General features: G+C 34.1%; 1 protein-coding gene across 1 annotated transcript; it reads left to right on the forward strand.

Annotated features, from left to right (window-relative positions):
• Window positions 1–18,241: 18,241 nt before the first annotated feature.
• On the forward strand, window positions 18,242–22,822 carry LOC127852714 (post-GPI attachment to proteins factor 2-like). The gene is made up of 3 exons (XM_052386665.1): window positions 18,242–18,280; window positions 19,196–19,304; window positions 22,037–22,822. Exons 1-3 carry the CDS (start codon window positions 18,242–18,244, stop codon window positions 22,177–22,179), a joined length of 291 nt encoding a protein of 96 aa, XP_052242625.1. The 3' UTR covers window positions 22,180–22,822.
• The last annotated feature ends 404 nt before the right edge of the window (window positions 22,823–23,226 follow it).

A 23,226-nucleotide genomic window follows, 5' to 3' on the forward strand; every position in this document is an offset into this window, starting at 1 on the left:
TTGGCTGGCCCTTTCAATAGGGGTGACACTATAATAAAAAAGACCTTTACCTTTACCTTTTTTGCTTTGAGGCAGGTGATGATATTTACTTGTGCTTGCTAGAATTGCGTAACACTCCTCGAGATGACGTAGTAGGTTCGCCGATGCAGAGGCAAATGGGTCGGAGAGCAAGAACTATCATATCGATATCAAAAGGACTGCGGAAACCCCAAGCTGACCAAACAGGAAAGATTGCATCAAAATTGAATGATTGTGGATGCAAACAGAAATTCTACTACGACAGACACACAAAGGTAAAAGAAGACCTGGAGCCAAATGATGCAGTACGAATCAAAACACCAACAGGATGGAGACCTGCAGAATATGTGCGAAAATCGCCATACCCTCGTTTGCACATCGTTAAGGCTGGTGAAAGTGGACAAGAGTATCGGCGTAACACGTCTATGCTCATGAAAACCAAAGAGTCCCCACATGTCATTGAAACACACAATGAAACAATACCGATGGTTTCCAGAGATTTGCAACAAAACGGTAGAGAATTGTCAATAAGCAACAGAGATTTGGCAAGGAACGACAGACCTTTGCCAACAAACAACAGAGAGTTGCCAAGAGAGCAGCTACCGGTGCAACACCATTCAGCACAGCAGCGAAACAACGCGACAGAACAAATCCGTACCCGTTCAGGACGAGCAATGAAAACACCAAGTTATCTTGTGTGCTTAAGTGTGACATGGGCATAATAATCCCATTACATAATAAATGGTGTGAGGAAATAACAGAAAAAGTCCGTGTTGTATTATTATATAATATTACATTATATATTATATTTATATATTATTATATTATATTATGTATTATTGTATTATTATCATTGTATTTTGCAATATAGCATGTTATATCACAGAAATCACTCGTTTTGATGTTGTTTGTACACATTTATTTTATCATATCAAAATCTTGGTTAATGTTTTAAGATTCAGTTTTTGTTTCTACTAACAACAAAATGTTCATAAAATTCTCTTCTCACGGAAATCCAATACTTCATTGTGTATCTACTTTCTAGCTTGTTTTCGGTGTGATCACAGTTTGTTATCATTTCCTAGCTAAAACCCGACAATTAGTTTGTCTTGCATTTGTCATACAAATATTTTGTCCTGTACATAGCCTGAATCTGAGATAACAGCAACAATTTTGTGGAAACTTAGCGAACATGTACTTTAGTGAATAATTTTGTCTTACATGTTGTTTTATTGTTAATTTGATTTTATGAATTTAAATTCAATATTTAATTTAAAAGAAGTTCTTATTAAGTAAAGTGAATTTTGTTAATATGGAATGTTCTATTTTCAATAACAATTTAAACTCAGAGGTTTAAAAGTATAATTCGCACTATGATTTTATACAAAGACGTTTATAATGTGTTACGACAGGTTATGTTATTTTCTTTCCGTCATTTACCTATTCGCATATGTAACTATAGGGTAGTTGATGTATCACGATAGAGTAGTTGATGTATCGTGTATTTATAATAAAAAAAAATAAAGAAAGAAAAGGGGATGTCATGTATTGTAATGTAAGGGACACAACTCGTATTGTCTTGTTAAAGCATGCAGTCATGAGTTATTTGTATTGAGGTTTATATCTGTGTGAATCTATGAATAAAGTCAGTTGTGAGTTACCCACCAACGAGTTCAGAGTAATTACAGCGTTGAACACCGAGGTTGAAAATATCTCTTATTACATGGACCAGTATGCGTTTTGTAAAGAATATATTTTTAATCGATTAACTGTATCGGTCAAAATACGACACCCTACAATAACACCATCGTAGTCAATTTTCACGCAGAGTTGTCGTTTAATGCTCTGCCTTTCACATGAATGTAATGTAACCGTCGTGCAAGAGATTGCATCGAAGTCACTACTCTTACAACTGTCATAGTCATGAAAATTGTACCACTGAGAATTTTAGGATGCGTGACAGTAGGATTTTCTTTCTTTGGGATATTTTTCGACATTGTTTGGTCTATTATATTTGATTTTGAGGCTTCCACTCGCACATTATGTAAAGTAAGTATGTTAAAAATGTTGATTTTATTTTTTACTAGTAGTCTTATTGTTTTAATTAATGTTTTATGTAATTGGTTTGTATATATATGTCTGTTGTTTAAATTAGTCATGTAAATTAGTTTTTACCCTGCCCATAATACTCGCGAGAGGCGTGAGTCAGTACTATGAGATAGATAGATGTATACAGTATTTGTATGTACATTTACATGTTTAATAGGCCAAACAAAAAAATATTGTTTTGGTTCAGGGAACCCGACCGACCCTATTTTTTGCCCCCAACCCTAACGATTTTTTGGTCCGCGGAAAAAAATCCGATGGCGATGTTTTTCGCCGGTACGGTACGTAGGTACGGTACGAGTTTTACCTATAGGGCATTGTTTTTTTTCATTGACATTTATTCTATTCAATAAATGCTTTATTCCAAATGCAGTCTTTAGTTTTCAAAGAATATTAATTTGTACAGTAATTTACAGATAAAGACAAAAGTTTTTTCTGTTACAAAATCCGCATCCGAATTTTATGTCCGAAATTTACGCAACTGCGGAAAGCGTCTGAATCGTGCGGAACTGTTATTTTTGTTTATGTTTTGTTTCATTTACATTTATTTTAGTCAAAAAATGCTTTAATAAAAATTCAGTCTTTAGTTTTCAAAGAATATTTTTTATATGTGTACATTAATTTACATATAAAGACAAAAGTTTTTGTTACACAATCCGCATCCGAATTTTATGTCCGAAATTGATGCAACTGCGGAAAGCGTCTGAATCGTCCATTAGTCCAGAGGGTGATTGAAAGGCAAAAAGTGCATAAAGAGCTGGGAATGATGAAATGATGAATAATATACAACAACTGAACACCACAATGTCATGTGCAATGTGAATCATTTGGTCAGTGTTTAAACAATCATGGATGCATTAACTGACCCTTTTTCACCCTGAAATCAGTCAACAGGTAAAAAAAACAAAAACAAAAAAAATACCTACCCTCCTACATTTTTCTGGCCATGTTCCCTGAAGCAAGACTTAAGTTTGTTTAGGCCTTATAATAAGATTGTATTATAACCAGTGATTTTTAATAATATGCGTATTACTGTTTGATCTCAAGACTATAGTCTCAAGTTTAAATGAATTATACGTTTATTCAGAGACGTAGATAACAGTTATCTACGTATCTGGTTTATTGATGCCACCATTTTTGTACCTTTGACACCCATCTATAGGACCCCATTGGAAAAATAAGATAGATATATATATATATATATATATATATATATATATATATATATATATATATATATATATACACCAATAAATCAATCAATCAGTAAATCAAAAGTATAGTTGTTAAGTCTCATAGGTCACATCTCGCGAATTCCACAAAGACGGTGTACCCATAAAGACCCATAAAAACTTCAAGTTCCGGTTCCGGTTATGTGAATTTTATGCTTGGCTCTGTAAGACATGCAAGCCGTAAAAAGTGCAAGTCTAATGTTGTTTTACAATGACAGGGCCTTCATTTGGCCGTTTTTGGGGCCGAAATTCAGCCCCATTCCCCCCTTAAAATAGTATACTTTTTTCCCGTATTTCAGCAAAAAATTCCCCCTCAAAAAAAAAAAGTTTTTTTTTTTTTTACTTTTATACCTTAGTTGCCAGCTGGTATTGTGCTATTAACCTTTGATTAAATGTATATTTATGTAAATTACATTAAAATATAGCAATTTTAAGTGCTGAATGGTTGGTGAAAAGATCTTCTAAAATTCCCCTTTTCGCCCAAAACGACGCAAAATTCCCCCCTTTCAGGGCCCCGGCCCCAATCCCCCAAAGTGTAGCAAGGGCCATGAATTATTTTGGTAATTATTTGGAGTAAAAATCTTAAAAAGAAGGATTGTGAATGGGGCCAATATTCGTATCTACAAGATTGGGCAAAAAAACTCATGGAAATTCAGGGTCTGCTTATATATATTCGGGAAGAACTTTTTTCGGACGTACCGATGGACTTTCGAATTGAGCTCCAGATATTTTTGTTTTAGAAATTGTCGAGTTTTCGTCACACTTAAATGTATGTATAAATAGCGTTGTGTGTTTTTACATTAGTAATATTAAGCATACAACTATTTTTATGTGTGCTTCTTGTTTAAATGTGGATTTTAGGTCGTAAAATATACGAGTCAGGCTTCTGATTTGCTAAATACTTCCTACTGTTAATTTTATTTAACAAAGAAATCTTAGTTACAATATAATTGGTCACAATCAGTCCTGAACAGGCTTTATTCAAAGTTTTTTCCATACAGGGAGGTATACAATGTTCTATATTTTATTAAAATCAGGCAATAAGGCCGTAAAAAATGCAAGTTAAGCTTATTATGCACTACATGTTCCCTACTTTTCATCTTTGTCAACACATATTACTTGGATTTAATGAAATAGGCAATCCAGACATGAAAATGATAAATACTGAATGTGTTTTCTGCACTTTTTCCTTATGGTGCAAGAGTTATTTATTTCCTATTAAAATCTGGCTTTTTGCTGTTCCATATGCAAGTCAAAATAAGTATGTGCCAAATGTTTCTTACTGTGCATCTTATTTAAAAAAAATATAGTTTACTTTAAAGCAGTCACTTAAATGCAGAAAACAATCTTTCTTGCACACTTTTTGTAAGAAAATAGTGATTTTCTTGTTCAAATGTGGATTTATACGTGTAAAAATTGCAAGTCAATATACTAATGTGCTTAACTTTCTTACTGTTCATCTTATTAAACAAATATAGCTTACTCATAAAGTTATTGTTTAACAAACAGATAGTTAAATGCTGAAAGTTATGTTTAAAATGCTAAAAGTAATGTTTCTTGCATATTATTTAGGCATAGAAAACAGTGATTTTCTTGACCCTAAAATATGCGAGTCAAAATTTTGTATGAGCTAAACTTTTCAATTTTTCATCTTGTTTAAAAGTATAATAGCTTTCTTATAATGCTATTAATTACAAACAGGTATGCAAATACTAAAAAGAAATTTACTTGCCATGTTTAGGTAAGTTTTTTTGCGTGTTAAAATGTGGATTTTTGGCGGTAAAATATTCAAGTCATTATCTCATGTGCTCAATTTTCAAACTGGTCACCTAATTCAACAAATATAGCTTACTTTTAATATTATTGTTTATAAACAGGCACTTAAATGCTAAAAGCAATCTATCTTGTATACTTTCGGTTATAAAATAGTGATTTTTTTGTGAAAGTGGGGAATTAAGGTTTAGGCCATACAAAAATGCAAGTCAATATTCTTATGTTCTTAATTTTCTAACTGGTCATCTTATACAACAAATACACATGTATAGCTAATTTATGTAATTGTTACCAGATGGTCGCTTTTCTGCTAAAAGCAATGTGTCTCGCAGACTTTGGTGAGAAAATAATATATTTTTTGTTAAAATGAGCATTTTTTCTGTAAAATATGTAAGTCAGTGATCTTATGTGCTTATTTTTTCCAACTAGTCATCTTAAAGCCACACACCTTGCCTCTGACTTTGAAATGCAATACATGTTAATCAATACATAGAGATACAATTTGAAAGTGCGCAAAATTGTCATTAAATCTATAGCCTAGTTAGCAAGTAATTTATAAGTTTTCAAACGGTACCGCTTTAAAAACTGAAAGTAGGATTTCTAGACACATATGTCCATTCATTTCGACAAACGCAATTATTTTTAAGTTTTAAAGCGCAAAAAAGACGGATTTCTACTTTGTAACCACCAGAGATATTCTAATTGGCATTGATACAATTAAATCTAAAGCCATGTTAGCAAGTAATTTATTTTTTTCAGACGGTACCACTTTAAAAACTGAAAGTAGGATTTCTAGACGTTACATGTACGTCCATTTCAACAAACGCGATTATTTTTAATTTTAAAAGTGCAAAAAAGACAGATTTATACCTTGTAACCGTGGACCAGATATATTCTAATAATGGTATGTTTCTTATTTATACTTAAATGTACTATGCCAAATAAGGTGTGTGGCTTTTATTCAACAAACATAGCTTGCTTACATGACTATTAAGTTATTATGTTATTGTTTTCGAACAGGCAAGCAAAGATCAGACCAACCCTTTATCACTAAGATACTTTTTTGACACATTTGGAGTCCATTAGAAAGTTACATTTAATTACATACCCTTCTCACTAAATTCAAGTTTTGAAGGCTTCATTTCCAACCACTAGTTACTGATGAGCAGCATACAGCATAAAACCTGAACAGACTGCAAGTTACTCGCAGGCTGTTCTGGTTTTTTGCTGGTTGCAAAAGCCATTTTCACTTTGCTTCTTATGGGGGAAAGGGTTAAAGCAACATTTATTGCATACTTTGAGGTAGAAAGCAGTAATATCCTAATTATAATGTAGATTATAGGCCTTAAAATATGGAAGTCTAAATTAGTATGTGCTTGATTTTACAACTGTCAATCTCATGTAACAAATATAGCTTACTTATAAGGTTATTATTTACAAACAGGTATGCTGAAGAGTTTTTTGGCTTACTTAGGGTTAGAAAATATCAAGTTATTTTCTTGTTCAAATGTGGATTTATGACCGTTAAATATGCAAGTCACTAGTAATATGTGCTACATTTACTTACTGGTCATCTTTTCACCAATTATAGTTTAATTATGATGTCATTATTTACTTTATGTGTTAAATGTTTTAACAGTTCATCTTGTTCAACAAATAAGGCTTTCTAATTTTATACATAATTATATTATGTATTTTCATTATCATCAATTTCACAAGCCTAACGTATGTTCATGTAATGTTTCTTCGTGCTGAGCTACAATGATCAGACCAACAGTAATGGACCTATCTAACGGACTCTTTTTATGCCCCCCGGTAGAGGGCATATAGCAGTTGAACTGTCCGACAGTCAGTCAGTTATAATGTCAGTCTGTCCGTCTGTCGGAAAAAAACTTTAACGTTGGCCATAACTTTTGCAATCTTGAAGATAGCAACTTGATATTTGGCATGCATGTGTATCTCATGAAGCTGCACATTTTGAGTCGTGGAAGTTCAAGGTCAAGGTCATCCTTCAAGGTCAAAAAAAATCAAATTATTTCAAAGCGGCCCAGTAGGGGGCATTGTGTTTCTGACGAACACATCTCTTGTTTAATTCCACATGTGTCTCCGTTTATTTTGCCCATCTTTGGTTTACCAACATTAATAGGTTCTTCTCCTGCATCTATTGTGAAATCATCGGAATGATCAATACGGATTTGCTTTTCCTGAATTATTTTTCCAATGTACAGTTTGATGTAACATTAAAATATCCTGTTTTGAAACGGTCAGAACAAGTACAACTTGTATTGCGCACCCATACAGTGGTATCACATTCTGCCCCAAGTGTATTTGTATAATTATCCGAACATTAATAATAAAGTTAGTGTAGTTTGAGTATCAGTGACGCTATTTGTCTAGATTTTGTGGGAATTAGTGAATCTGTTCAGCAGATGTGGCAGTATCTCAGTAACAAATCTGTGAACATTATGAATGCAATTCATTGTCAATTTAAATGTAGTTAACTGTTGAGCAGATATGGCAGTATCTCATAAAATTATCTTTGAAATAAATGAATGTAATTAGTATCTATTTTAATGTCATGCTCAGCTGGCGCCATGCTTTACACAATGTTGTTCAAGCTGTTGATGTAATTTTGCAACTTCCTATGTTCAGATTTATGTAATCTCTGCTTTGCGCAAACTGCTTTGTACAACATTGTATATAAAATATAGCCATGAGTGTCTGTCAATATGTTCTTGCTCCGCAAATTGTCAGGAAAAGTTCTCCTGCATAATGTATTTCCACGTACAACCTTTTACATTCGAATGCATTATTTCTTATGATACGCAGTTGTGCATGTGTTTTTGTGTATTGTCATTTGTTAGAAAATAAAAACTTTATGCTTCAAGCTCAATTTTTAACAGGGCTTTCACTGATATTCAAATCACAGTGTGGTATTGACTTTTGAGATCAAAATGTCAACAGCCTTTTTCAGTGTAGTCATTACATATCAAAATGAAGTTTAAGTAATTTCATTTTTAGCTCGACATACTTCTTTAACAACATGATCCCAATCTATTAACAAGAGCAGACATCTGTATCAAGCATTTTGACAGAATTATGGCCCCTTTTATACTTAGATAATTTAACATTTGGTTAAGTTTTGTGTTTTGGTCCATTTTACTCCTAAAGTATCATAGCTATTTGCGTTCAGACTTAGAAAACTCGCTAACTATCGTAAGGGGACTGTACAGGGCAACTTGCATAACTCTGGTTGGCTTTTTAAAGGAATTATGGCTCTTTTTAGTCTCAGTAACTTTGAATATTTTGTTACATTTTGTGTTTAGATCCACTTTACTTCTAAAGTATCAAGGCTATTGCTTTCAAACTTCAAATACTTTCTTACTATCATGATGGTACTGTACCTGGCAAGTTGAATTTGACCTTGATCTTTGAATGACCTTGACTCTCAAGGTCAAATTAATAAATTTTGCTTAAACTGCTATAATTTATGATCACATTTGATTCAGACTTTGACAAAACAACACTTACCTGACATACCTCAATGGACTCCACCCAAACCATCCCCCACGCCCCACCCCAGAATCCCCCGTCCCCCCCCCCTAAAAAATAATATATAATTTTTTTCTTATTTTTGAAAGATCATCTATTAAATGACCACAAACCCACATTATACCCCCCTCTCCATGATGGCTTACAATAAACTGTCAAGCACTCGAATAGTTGAGCGCGCTGTCCTCTGACAGCTCTTGTTGTGTTTTGCATTTGATTTGAATGTTTACCAAAAAATATACTAATAAATGCACATGTCAACACAATAGCTGTGTATTTTAAGAACACAGTTTGTGTGAATTTTTCACGAAAATGACATTTAAAATGTATAAATCCAAGTTTTAAGGTGTGATTAAAAGTTTCAAAAAGTTTAAAACACCCAATTTGCCCTTTGTAAGAGAATCACCGTGCGAAATGCCCTTTTTTAAGTCATGCGCCATGCCCCTCTGCCCTTCTAGATTAAACACTAAACAGGATAGCATCCCTGACTCCTATCACATGATGTGTTTTATATATAAAAACAGGGACAAAATAGTGGTTGATGTCCAGTTTCTGTATGCTGCACTTTATTGCAAAATATGTAGTTTTCTTACCAAAAAAACTTAACGTTCTTAAATTATAATTTGTTTTGTCTGTGATATCTTAGATTTTATCCATGTTAACAAATATATATATATATATCTACATGTATGAAAATAGTTTTGCCATGTTATATATCTACATCTCATATATTAACCCTTCTCTGATTCTACCACCTCCTTTTCATACCAATTTTTATACACCCACAAACGAAGTTTAGGCGGGTATATAGGAGTGAACCTGTCTGTCAGTCGGTCGGTATTAAATGCCCGCTCTCTTATTCAAGTTGTTTTCATCCGATCTTCTCCAAACTTGGTCAGATGTTGTATCTAGATGATGTCTAGATTAAGTTCGAATATGGGTCATGCCGGGTCAAAAACAAGGTCACGGGTTCACTTAGTGCGTTTTAAACATTGAGCATGGTGTCCACTCTCTAATTCAAGTAATTTTCAGCCGAGCTTTACCAAACTTGGTCAGAAGTTGTATCTAGATGATGTCTAGGCCAAGTTTGAACATGGGTCATGCTGGGTCAATAACTACGTCACAGGGTCACTTAGTGCGTTTTGAACAATAAGCATGGTGTCCGCACTCTAATTTAAGTAGTTTTCATCCGATCTTCACCAAACTTGGTCAAACGTTTAATCTAGATGATGTCTAGGTCAAGTTTGAATATGGGTCATGCCGGGTCAAAAACTAGGTAACGGGGTCACTTAATGCGTTTTAAACATTCAGCATGTTGTCCACTCTCTAAGTCAAGTAGTTTTCATCTATTATCTTCACCAAACTTGGTGAATTAGTTTTATCTAGATAATCTCTATGCCAAGTTTGAACATGGGCCATGCCGGGCCAAAAACTAGGTCACGGGGTCACTTAGTGCATTTTTATAACATTCACCATGGTGTCCGCTCTCTAAACTGAGTAGTTTTCATCCGATCTTCACCAAACTTTGTCATAAGTTTTATCTAGATGATCTTAAGGCCTAGTTCGAACATGGGCCATGCCAGATCAAAAACTAGGTCACAGGGTCACTTAGTACGTTTTACACATTCAGCATGGTGTCCTTTCTCTAATTCAAGTAGTTTTCATCCAATCTTCACCACACTTGGTCAGATGTTCTAGATGATGTGTAGATCAAGTTCAACATGTGCCATGCCGGGTTAAAAACTAGGTCACAGGGTCACTTAGGGTGTTGTAAACATTGAGAATGGTGTCCGCTTTTTTGTGAAGACAACATGCAAAATATTCTGTGTCAATGCGGCATGTGGGGGTATTCGTCACGTCTGTGACAAAGCTCTAGTTTAAATTGTTTTTGGCTTTAATAACGCATTGTGCTATTTTATGCTAAATGCAAATTATGTTATGTCATTCAGAGCTCTAGATAAGGGCCGTACAGCCGTAAATACGGCTTTTTAATGAAGGTTTACGCATTTATTTTTAATAACTGGCCATTCAATTACGACTTCAATATCCCTTTTACGCATTTACGAAAAACATCTGGCCGTATCGATACGTCCGCGGCGAGATTGGTTGGTCTGTAACCTAACGGCGCTTTTCGTTAATTAAAATTACCGAAAAGTTTGCGACTGGGCTTCGATATGTATGTCATATATGAACTTATCGCGATGACGTCACAAAAGGGGCAGTCCCTTAGCGACGGTGAAAACAATGCCCTAGATACGGTCGATTTACTACGCTGATTGAGCACCTCTGCTGATATTTCGTCAATTGCATTCCTATTGGGAAGTCGATAGGTAATTAAATGTCCTGTAATTGGTGTTTAAAATGTCTTTTGACTATTATGAAGGGTTAGATTGCACTTCGAAAGCCCGATATGATCAGAAAATAAAACTAATTGGACTTAATGAATGTCCGTACAAATTGCAAACTGGATGTTGGAAAAATGACCCGACCAAGTGGCCGATGATCGAGTACGGCGACATTCATGATTAACTTTCTCACTGAGGCACCGGGTAAATTCGTTTATTCTGTAATAATGGGAGTATCCTTGTAGATGTTGATGTAATGAGTATTGTCGTTCTTTTCAGGGTTCATTCATCTTCGAACATTAAAATTATATTTCTACTATGTCAATTTATCATGCTAATGTGAAGCTGTGAAATACGTAGCCCTGGACATCTGGTACATGACTTACTGAAAGCCTTAGTTGTGTTCATTGTAATGAGTACGAGTGACAAATATTAAAATTAACACACATATATCTGTATAAATATTTGTTTTTCAAACATTATTTACCCCCGTTGCTGTCAAACGTAATTTCTTTTTTATGATGTCGATCGTTTATTGTCGTAACATTAAATCTTAATATGGAATGACGTCTTTTTAATTGACTGATACACTCTAAATACGTTACTTGTTTTTTTACGTAAATTTTATCATTATTAAATACTTTAATAAATTAATCGGGCTAGTATCTTTACGGTGTAAATTTCTGATAATCTAAATTGGACATGACTTTATATTTGACCATATGTCACATATCTAATTTAAGCAACTGTTAAGTACATCGGCGTTAATTATTCATCCAAATGACTGCTTAATACTACCAGAAAGAGGAGACATGGTGGCATCTATCGTGTTAAATGACACTGTCTGGACCACCCAGTGTGGTTTATGACACCTTTTTGTCAGTTAAGTTTGGATAATACTTGATCAAAACGAGATAATCGGATTATGCAAAACAAATGGGCAATTAAACACCAGAATACAAAAGCTTACACAATTTTAAGACTGATGCAAACATTCAAATGAAAAATATTGAATTTAATTTAATTAAATGTTTATTTAAGGTGTCAACGTGTTTTATAAAGCAACTGTATATTCAATTATTTCGGCATTAAACATTTGGCTTAAATGACTGCTCAGTATGACAAGAGATTACACAGAGGTATCATAAATTGTGTTTAATGACCACATGTGGTTTATGCAGAGCCCCAAGTATAGGTCCCCAGCTGGCTTTATGACACCGTGTTTTCTTTGTCTGGACAGTATCCGATCATAACGAGGTAATCGGTTTGTGATGAAGAAAGGGGCATTCAAATACCTAACATGCGGAAACAAAAAGTGTCGAAATTGGTGTGAATTAAATAAAAACAATAACATTTATCATGATAATTTATTTAATACGTAATAAGGTAACAAATATAGAGGTTCAAATCAGCTACTATATGTTGCATATATTTAAAAATTATTGGTTGTTTGTTTTCATCCTTATTTGTGTTCGTTCATTAAATTAAATTTATTATGAAAGAATTTCTATTTCTGGGTATTTTTATTCTAAAAATTGGTCGCGAAGATGTGCCTTAACTTAAGAAAATTGCGAGCAGTGTTAAATATTTCAATGCAAATAAAATGGCGACAGCGCTTTTGTTTTCACCGTCGTCAAGGGGCATGTAACTCTAACTGACGCAAGTGCCCGGATGTTGCGATAAGGTCAATTCCGATGCTATTTAAGCATCTATTGCACTTGTTATGACAGTGTCTAGCGTAGAATGCGAACGTACTTTTAGTGCCCAGAATAGACTTAAGGTTAAATACAGAGCTTCTTTAAGTACAGATAAACTTGATGTTCTTCTTAAAATCAGTATGCTTGGACCACAGCTGCAGCAGTTTGATCAAGTGCCAGCAGTGAAAAAATGGTTAAGTGACAAGAAAAAGAAAAAGAAAAGACTTCGTGAAGCATATAAACCAAGGAAAAGGGCTAAAACATGTTAAAATCAGATTGACTGTATTGCAGTTGAAGTGTTTGCTTAAGCTTTTCTGATAGTGATATTAGTGTTCTATTACTTAGTTTACGTATTGGCTTGTGATTTTGTCAATAAAAATGAAGAAATAGTATTTAGTTATGAGTTTTAATGTGTTTTGTATTTGCATCATAATTAAAGAAGCTAAATATGTTTATTATAATTGTTGCAAATGTTTCTGAAAAGTCAGTTATACACCCTTCAATATCCAAGAACACAGGGAGTACAGTACTACCTGTATTTTTGGATATGGTAGTACAGGTACTAATTGATTTTCAGCGTTACTCCTTTTCTTTTTGTCAGTGGCAGTACCGGTACTAATTTCACAAATCCTTATCTAGAGCTCTGAATGTCATGAAATGTAATGTTACGTTATGTTAATAAATAAGTCATTCTGACCTAGTATTATATTTGATAAGAAACATCTTATAGAAGCCCTCGATTACATGTATGTGTTATTTAATCATGACTGGGGTCAGAACTTGCCCCATGTAGAAAGTAAAACATTTTATATAGAATTGAATAGCTAAATAACTGATAAAATATTTCATACCGGACATGTGCTTAATTGGATGGGTGTGTTTGTGTGTGTGTGGGGGGGGACAGATATCAGACATTAGCAAAGAACAGCAAATACATTTAACACAAGGTATGTTGCACCAAGAGGAATTTACTTGATTAAAGCACTTTGAGGATTTGGTTGAAGGGTTCAGCTGGAAATGTCACATTTTATTCCCGGTACGTGAAAGTCTTTCTATCAGAACATCAGAATATAGTGCTGCTGATAGCCTAGCTTAATGTTGTAATTATGCATTTGCACACTTCAGTATGTGGTGCATTACAACTAGTGCTTAGTGTATTTTCTACATTGTCAGATACATGTTCAAATAGACAACATCAGTGTGCACAGCAGGATTTTTATAAACGAGAGTGTAAACAAGGTTTTTCTATAGCCATATCATGATAAACTGTAAATTCTGATGTTCTGATAGAAAGACTTTCACGTACCGGGAATAAAATGTGACATTTCCAGCTGAACCCTTCAACCAAATCCTCAAAGTGCTTTAATCAAGTAAATTCCTCTTGGTTAAATGTATTTGCTGTTCTTTGCTAATTATATGTTTATAGATCAATGAAACAACTATGCATTTTCTGTATTGTATTTGACATTTGTCGTGATTCAGTAAATAAATTGCGAATTAAAACGTGTATAATTAACTTTCAACGAGATCATGAGTGTAAAGAAAACGAATTATTTTGAACCTGCCATTTGTAAACGTTGTAGCGACTATGATATATTAACAGCATAATAGCAGTATGATATCTGTGAAACTCGCTCTTATGCGTGATGTCTCATTTTGCATATTTAATAAACTTTTCAAACAGAAATTACAGAGCCACATCAGTGCACACACTATGTTTGATAATTCATTCGTTTGTTGGATATTGTTTGCTGTTTTAAACACATATTAGGTCATATCGCGTAGATTTAGTTAACCTTACCATGTGTTCATGGGCGAACTCACGTATTCAAGTGCTCTTACGACTATGTGCTCATACCTACTTCGGGAATAATCATGAAAATATTGCCGTACTTAACGAACAAACATGCCTAAGCTTATTGAATAAGAAAAAAACAAAATCAAAAGAGAAAAATTATATGTTCATGCACATGGGCATGTGAAATCACGTCCGTACACATAGCATCATTAACTTAGGAAAGGAAACAACGAACTATTAAGTTTGGTATGATAAACATGTGAAATTAAAGAGCATGGTGTTTCGCTGAATGGATCAAGTTCCCCACGGGTACTACTTCCCCGTACCCCCAATTTTTTTTTCGAACCCTACATTTTTCGTACCCAATTTTTTTCGTACCCAATTTATTTTCCTACCCAAATTTTTGCTCGTACCCAAATTTTTTTCGTACCCAATTGTTTTTCCTACCCAAATTTTTTTCGTAACCAAATCTTTTTTCGTACCCAATTTTTTTTTGGCATAATTTTTGTACTCAAAATTTTCGTTCCCATTTTTTTCCTACCCAAAATTTTCGTACCCACATACACAATTGTGGTGATGTAGATAAACTTAAATAGATGCTTTTATATCAATCCTCTTCAAAAGCATCGTCACAACAGTTCTGTCAGTACTTTGATCGATCTCAGCCAAGCTATCATAAGAACAAATGTTCTGACCAAGTTTCATGAAGATTGGAGTATACATGTGACTTCTAGAATGTTAATAAGGTTTTACTATAGCCATGGGAGAAAATATGCCCTCTGGCGGCCATGTTTTTCAACGAACCTGAACCATTTTCAAACGTTCTAACAGCTGATATATCATTAAGACTTGTGATCAAGTTTCATAAAGATTGGACTATAAATGTGACTTCTAGAGTGCTAAAAGCGTTTTCTTAATTTTGACCTAGTGACCTATGTTTTGACCTTGTGTGACCGAGTTTCGAACACAACAAAGATATGATTGGGTCAAATTTTCATGGCAATCAAGCAATAAATGCGGCCTATAGAGTGCTAACAAGGCAAACTGTTGATGATGCATGAAGGACAAAAGGTGATCCAAAAAGCTCACCATGAGCTCAAGCGAGCTGAAAAAATAAGAAACTAAACACTGCATGTTTTATGAAATACTATATGCCGTGTTATTACAGCAAGTTATACGTTTTATGAAATGTATTAATGCAATATTGAATGAACATAAAATTATTATTATTCCAGACATGGTACGTATCGTCCGCAATTTCGGTTCACATTTAAACAAGTACATATGTGTAATAAAACAACGCAATAACTGAAAAATATGCCATGTATTTCAGCAACTTAATATTTTATTAAATTTGTAAATACAATATTGAATAAACATGAAGTTAATATTTTTTCAGACACGCTACTCATGGTCCCTAATTCATTGAAAAAAAAATAATAAAAAAACTTAGAATTTAACTGGCAGCGTTAACATAAAAACCATTCACAAACCCCACCCCGAGACCTAACATACCCCAGCCAAATGCACCTCATGACCCTTTGTGACATGCATGCTTTTAATACCATTTTGATATTTTTATTATTAAAGTGCAAGATAATTTTTATATACAATGTATGATAAATGTTTCCTTGTCAGCATCCTCATAGCACATTGGTCCAAACCAGGGCTTTTTTTAACCAGTTTGGGAATATGACATATGACATATCCATCTTATTGAGATTTTTTTAGTGACAAATCATTTTGATTTGGGAAAATACATAATTATTTGATTGATAGCGTTTAAATAAATATTTATAAGAAAATGACTTAAAAATGCTTTAATTTAACAGCTGAAAATTTACCGTAAGTTAGTATATTATAGCGCGCCCCCTTGTATAGCGCGCACCCCCACGTTTTTTTAAATTCCAATATGAAGAAAACAAGATCCAATAAAACAAGCTCTATTTCCAAACATCTTAAAGTCATGGTAACATGATAGAATAACGGCTATAAAATCAGCCAAAAAAATCCCTGCAAGGTAACAAAAACCAACCATCCAAAGGGAGCTAGTGGTTGCAAGAGCCCAAGAGAGGAATGGGGCATAGAAAAAACAGATTTTTACTACATTTGATCATATGCTCAAACTTGGCTTTAATTTATAAAAAATAATAGAATAGATCTACTAGTAAAATTGTATAAATAATTATACATTTATAAGGTGTTTAGAAAAGGATTATGTAGTAGGAAAAGTGTTAATGAAATACATGTTTTGTAATTATTCGGAAAATACTGGTATCTGGATACTACTCGCTAACCAGAATGTTGCTAAGAAATGTCGCCATTTTCGGGGTCTTATTTCAAACAGTTATATTGTTCAAAATGACTTTATTCAGGCAATCATGTTCATTAAGTTTGGGTGAGAATTTTTTTTTATTGGAAACACTTTACATTGTCTATAGTCCAGAGTATTTATAATAAAGTTATATTAATAAATTTCATATTTATAATATATTAATAAGTTTGGTGTTCAATAAATGGTGTTCCAATTTAGATTGTAATGTTGTGCATCCAGGCGAAAAACATCCTCCCAACCATTAGCACAGCTATAGGAGGATTCACACCACAGCGGTATGTGTGGAGGATATGCATCAGCCTTCAAGCAGGTTTGAGGTTCCTGCTGGCGTACTGCTACTTCCACTGGCATCTACGGGTCCACATGGGTGTAAAGCATTTACTTTACAAAAACTTGGTGACTGTTGCAGTGTGTTGCCATATACTAGAAAATGTTGCTCTCATTGTGTTGACGGCCATATCTTCTACAGACAATGCAGGTTTGAAAACAAATTAAGTTGACACTGTGTATATTTTATGTGATTTTGATGTAATTTACAGGTTAGATTATTAAATAAAATTATACAGTTTAGCAGTATTTGAAATCTCAATAAGTTTAGGGAATGATGAACACATCATTATAAGTATTCTGTACATACTTTAATGATGTGATTTATGGGCGCCTAGACAAATTACTAGTTTTCTGATTCACTGCCATTTAAATGTTTTTTTTTGTAGATATCCACGAGAAGTCCTTCATAACATTCATAGTTTGCTCCCAGATCTACATGATTCTGTCCTGTATTCTCATTTACTGGACACATAGGTCAAAAGTTATTACGCCATCCAGTCAGGTCTGGTAATCAATTTAATGATCAAAAGTCATTTTTGGTCTTTTTTATCCCTGCCATTTGAGAACATTGTAATCTGCTACTGATTTAATTTATCTCAAGTTATTTTGCATCCATTGTAGCTATATGTTTAGTATGCAAGTTAGGGCAATAATCTCTTGTGTGATAAGTAGATGTAAAGCACTGTTCAAAAACAGTTGCATGACAAATTGCAAAACTGCATATCATTGTTTTATATGTGAATTTCAAGCAAATAATATGGTTACATTAATAAAGTCGTGTGCAGCCCTTTACCACATGTTAAACCTAAAGAAGTGGTTCTTTTCTATGTACATTGCTACATTCTTTCAAGATGGAAATATACAATAATGCCCATTTAATTTAGATAAATTATACACTGCCGCAAAGAGGACGGGGGATAATAGGAATGCCTTTTTTCCATCTGTCAGTCCCTAATGCTTTAGTGTCTGAATAATATCGCATATACCCTTTCAACAGATTTTCATGAAACCTGCTTCAGATGTTTTGCTTTAAATGATTAGGTAATTGAGGCTATATGGAGAAAGAATTAGTTAGTCACGCTGCAATGTCAGGTGTAAGTTAAGTTTAAAGGTTTGAGCCTCCTTTTTTGTTCGCTCGGTTAACTCCTATACTCTTTTAAGGATTTTCAGAAAACTTTGCTTAAATATTAAGGTTATTAAAGCAATTTACAAAAGACACTTGTCAGTCATTGTGGTTAAAGGTCAAAGTTTAAGATAAAAAAGCCTTTATTTTGTGTCCGGTCGTTTACTCCTGTGCCTATTGGAGGATTTTCATGAAACTCTGCTTCCATGTTTAGGTTAAGGATATGATATACATTAGGAATAAGTCTGTTATGGTTGTTAAACACGGTTTGAGCCCCTATTTTGTGTCCACTCCATAAATATTATTCCTTTTGAGATATTTTCATGAAACATTGCTAAAATGTTTTGGTCACTGAGACAAAAGAAAATAGGCACAGGTCAGTCAAGCTAGCTAAAGGCCAAGGTCATACTTTAAGGTCATAAGATTGAGCCTCTATTTCCATGTCCTACTCATATCTCCTATTAGTATTTAAAGATTGTTATAAAACTTGGCAGCAATGATTAAAGTGATATTCAAAAGGCATGAATCAGTCATGCAGGTTCAAGGTCAATGTCTTGCTTGGTCGTCCCAATTGGAAGATGTCTTTGCCATATATCATATAACCATTGATGGGGTTTTTCCTGAACCTCGGCTACAATCTATTGGTTACTGATTCCGTTAGGTATCTCCTATGCCTATTGAAAAGTTCGTGTCATTCAGATATCCAAAAGACAAGAGTCAATCTGGCTGACTTTATATGATGGCCACCACAACCAAAAAACCATTGCATATGTTATAGCTGTCTCTTGGACTGCCTTATTATCTTGTCTATTAAACAATGAAGAAATTTAATTAATGATTTGCCATCATTTATTATGTTTACAACTATCACAATCATTTATTTCAGGATACGCTATGGCTCAAGAGAAGGATGTACATAGGGCTATTTAACATGTCCATATTCTTAACTGCGTTGTATTTTTTCTTCAGACACAACAGCTATTGTGAACCGTATGGTAAGTAAAGATTTGAAAAAACAAGGTACCTCTTTTAGTATTTTTGTAAAATTCGTGAGATGGCATTTTATTTAGTTGTGCTGCAGATATAAATTTGAACTGAAATAGGATGTGTTTTAGCAGTAGAGGTCAGTTATAAAAACTGTCATCATTGTGTTGTTCACAATTCTGAAAATATGTGTATTGTTTGTTAAATGTATGCTCACATGTTTATCTTTTTTCTTAAATTGCCTGTAAACTAATTCTGAGAAACACAATGTTCACTAAGCAGTGGTATTAACAATTCTAGTGAATACCTTACTGTTCCTTAAAGGGACTTGTTCACAGATTTTGGCATGTTTTGAAGTTTTTGATAAATATAGGATCTGGCACGAGTTGTCATATCATACCATATTTTATACATGAGTTCAGGAATTTTGTTAGTAAACGAGCCTTTGACGAGCATACTAACGAATTTCCTGGTCGAGTTTAATAAAATATGGTAAGAAATGACAAGTGTCAGATCTTTTTTATCACATGCTTTGAAATGAGCAAATTAAATATATATTTACGCAAACATAATGATAAATCCCGAATGTTGTTTACATTTCGTGACGTCATTTGATGTTGCAAAGTCATTTCAGTAAAATAACAAAAGGCCATTGGTCAATCAAACGAAAACTAAGCCAATGAAAACGCCTAAAAAGTATATTACTTACGTGTAAGATATAGAGGATATTTGTTCATGTCAGTGTAAGATGACATGAACAAATTTTCTGTTTCTTTTATGCCCCTTTTTCAAGAAAATAATTAACAGCTGTTTTCCTTTCGCTGAAAAGTTACCCTTTTCCCGTGGCCTGCCTCAATACATTTCAAAACACAAAATGACGTCATTAGTTTGACAAAATGACGTCATTATACCAGCGAAATTCTCCAGTTAAACTCTTTGAAAATGTAAATAAACGTTGAAAAAGTATCAAATAAAAAGAAAATTTGTTGGATTCGGTGGAATGTCGATTTTAATTCACTCGTGATCATAGAAAAAAAAATATTTATGATAATCTAAAACTAGAAAAGGGAGTTCCGAAAATGTGTTCTTTTCACCGATGAAAAGAACAATTTCTTTATTTTCACTGCTGTTATTTCACTGCAGAAATGTCATGTTTTATCATTGGGTATAAAAGAAAAAAATATTCGTAATGGTTATATTACATGGGAAACATGGTATGGCATGTGATAAAATGCTTTAAATTAATAAATGCAAGCATTGGAACTAAAGAGCTCCAGTATTAAACAAAAATGAAATTAAAGAACAAACAAAAGTGATCCGCACCTGGGCTTGAAGCATTGACCTTAATTAAACCGTAACAGGCTGAATTGATTTCAACTGTATAATTTCACAGCGCTTATGCCTAAACCACTCGGCCATTTATGCAAATACTGATACTGGCATATTTTATACTCTATATAAGCAATCCACATAATGTCACAAAATATAACGAAAACAACAGAACTCTCCAAATTATTAAATGTTTTCGCATTTGTAGCCTTTTTATGAGTTGTGTAAATTTCATATAGAATTATTTTGTTCAAGTAAATGGGGAAAACCTTTTTTATGCCCCCCTTCGAAGAAGTGGGGGTATATTGCTTTGCTCATGTCGGTCGGTCGGTCGGTCTGTCCGTCCACCAGGTGGTTGTCAGACGATAACTCAAGAACGCTTGGGCCTAGGATCATGAAACTTCATAGGTACATGTACATTGATCATGACTCGCAGATGACCCCTATTGATTTTGAGGTCACTAGGTCAAAGGTCAAGGTCACAGTGACCAGAAATAGTAAAATAGTTTTTGAATGATAACTCAAGAACGCATACGCCTAGGATCATGAAACTTCATGGGTAGATTGATCATGACTTGCAGATGACCCCTATTGATTTTGAGGTCACTAGGTCAAAGGTCAAGGTCACGGTGACCCGAAATAGTAAAATGGTTTCCGGATGATAACTCAAGAACGCATACGCCTAGGATCATGAAACTTCATGGGTAGATTGATCATGACTCGCAGATGACCCCTATCGATTTTGAGGTCACTAGGTCAAAGGTCAAGGTCACGGTGACCCGAAATAGTAAAATGGTTTTCTGATGATAACTCAAGAAAGCATACGCCTAGGATCACGAAACTTCATAGGTAGATTGATCATGACTTGCAGATTACCCCTATTGATTTTGAGGTCACAAGGTCAAAGGTCAAGGTCACGGTGACCTGAAATAGTAAAATGATTTTCGGATGATAACTCAAGAACGCTTTTGCCTAGGATCATGACACTTCATAGGTACATTGATCGTGACCCGCAGATGACCCCTATTGATTTTCAGGTCACTAGATCAAAGGTCAAGGTCACAGTGACAAAAATCGTATTCACACAATGGCTGCCACTACAACGGACAGCCCATATGGGGGGCATGCATGTTTTACAAACAGCCCTTCTTGTTTGCTCGATTTACCCTTCATACACAGTCATGTAGATTTAATAATAATGGCAATTATTTTTGTTTGTTTTATTCAGAATTCATACAAAGTAATAATAACTTATTTTGTTTGTTTTCAATCTTCTTTATAACTCTATACTTGACCATGAACTTAATGCAATATCAGGAGTGTCTTAAAAGTTATCAAATAGTAATCCTGTCTTTTCAATTTCAACTTCATGTGTACTAGCAACTCATCTGTATTATTCTCTTGTGACTTCCAGTGTATTCCTGGTTTGCACTCTGCGAGTACCTGACCATATTTTCCAACATCGCCTTCCACAGCATTTGCAACGTGGATTTCAGCCGGTACAGCTTCACTTTCATGCACAATGAGGACATCGTCAGTGGGAAATTCACTGTTTAGGCATACATACCGTATGGACAGATGTCTTCTTCTTTTTGGTATTCTTAGTTTCATATTACTGTTTGGTGGAATTTAAATAAGGGGTGTAACGATATGCTTGTATAATACCATATCAGATCAGGTTCATTTTTTTTCAACGTCCTTTTCGAAAGCAACCTTTTTTCTAATCAATGATTAATAGATTATTGTGTGTGTGTGTGTGTGTGTGTGTGTCAAAATCTAATTTAGCAAGTGGCTTTTAAATGATGCTTTCGTCCATCCTATGTGTAGGCTTACTGGCGTATTTTTATGCCCCCGGATCGAAAGATAGAGGGTATATTGTTTTTGGCCTGTCTGTCATTGTATGTGTGCGTGCGTGTGTGTGTGTGTGTGTGTGTCCCAAAACTTTAACCTTCTTCATAACTTGTGCAATATTGAACATAGCAACTTGATATTTGGCATGCATGTGTATCTCATGGAGCTGCACATTTTGAGTGGTGAAAGGTCAAGGTCATCCTTCATGGTCAAAGGTCAAACAAAAAATCAGAGCGGCGCGTTAGGGGGCATTGTGTTTCTGGCAAACACATCTCTTGTTTTATTTAAGATTTGAAATAATTGTGATTTTAAATATATATATATGTAACTTGTCATACTATATATCAAAATATATGTCAAAATACTGTGATATGTTGATATATGAATCAGTGGTATTGCTACACCCCTTATTGAATACTATACTCTATGATGGAATCATGTTTTTTTATTGTAATAATCTTGTTTAAGTACTTTAATTGGTATAAGGTATTGTTATACAGTTATGTTTGTTGTAATAAATTATTTTTTGCTCACCTTAGAACAACATGTTCATGGTAAGCTTGTGTGAAAGCTTTTTGTCCATCTTCCATTGTGCTCCATCAGCATTTGCCATGGGAACACTCTAGAGCCTCATTTAATGCCCAATCTTTATGATTTCTCAGCGGAGTTCCAAACTGTATCTTGTAGTGTCAAATACTAGGTTTCTTGTTAAATTTAAATACAATGCTTGGGAACATTCTAGAGGCCACATTT

Source organism: Dreissena polymorpha, chromosome 12, assembly GCF_020536995.1.
Source record: "Dreissena polymorpha isolate Duluth1 chromosome 12, UMN_Dpol_1.0, whole genome shotgun sequence".
NCBI lineage: Eukaryota > Metazoa > Mollusca > Bivalvia > Myida > Dreissenidae > Dreissena > Dreissena polymorpha.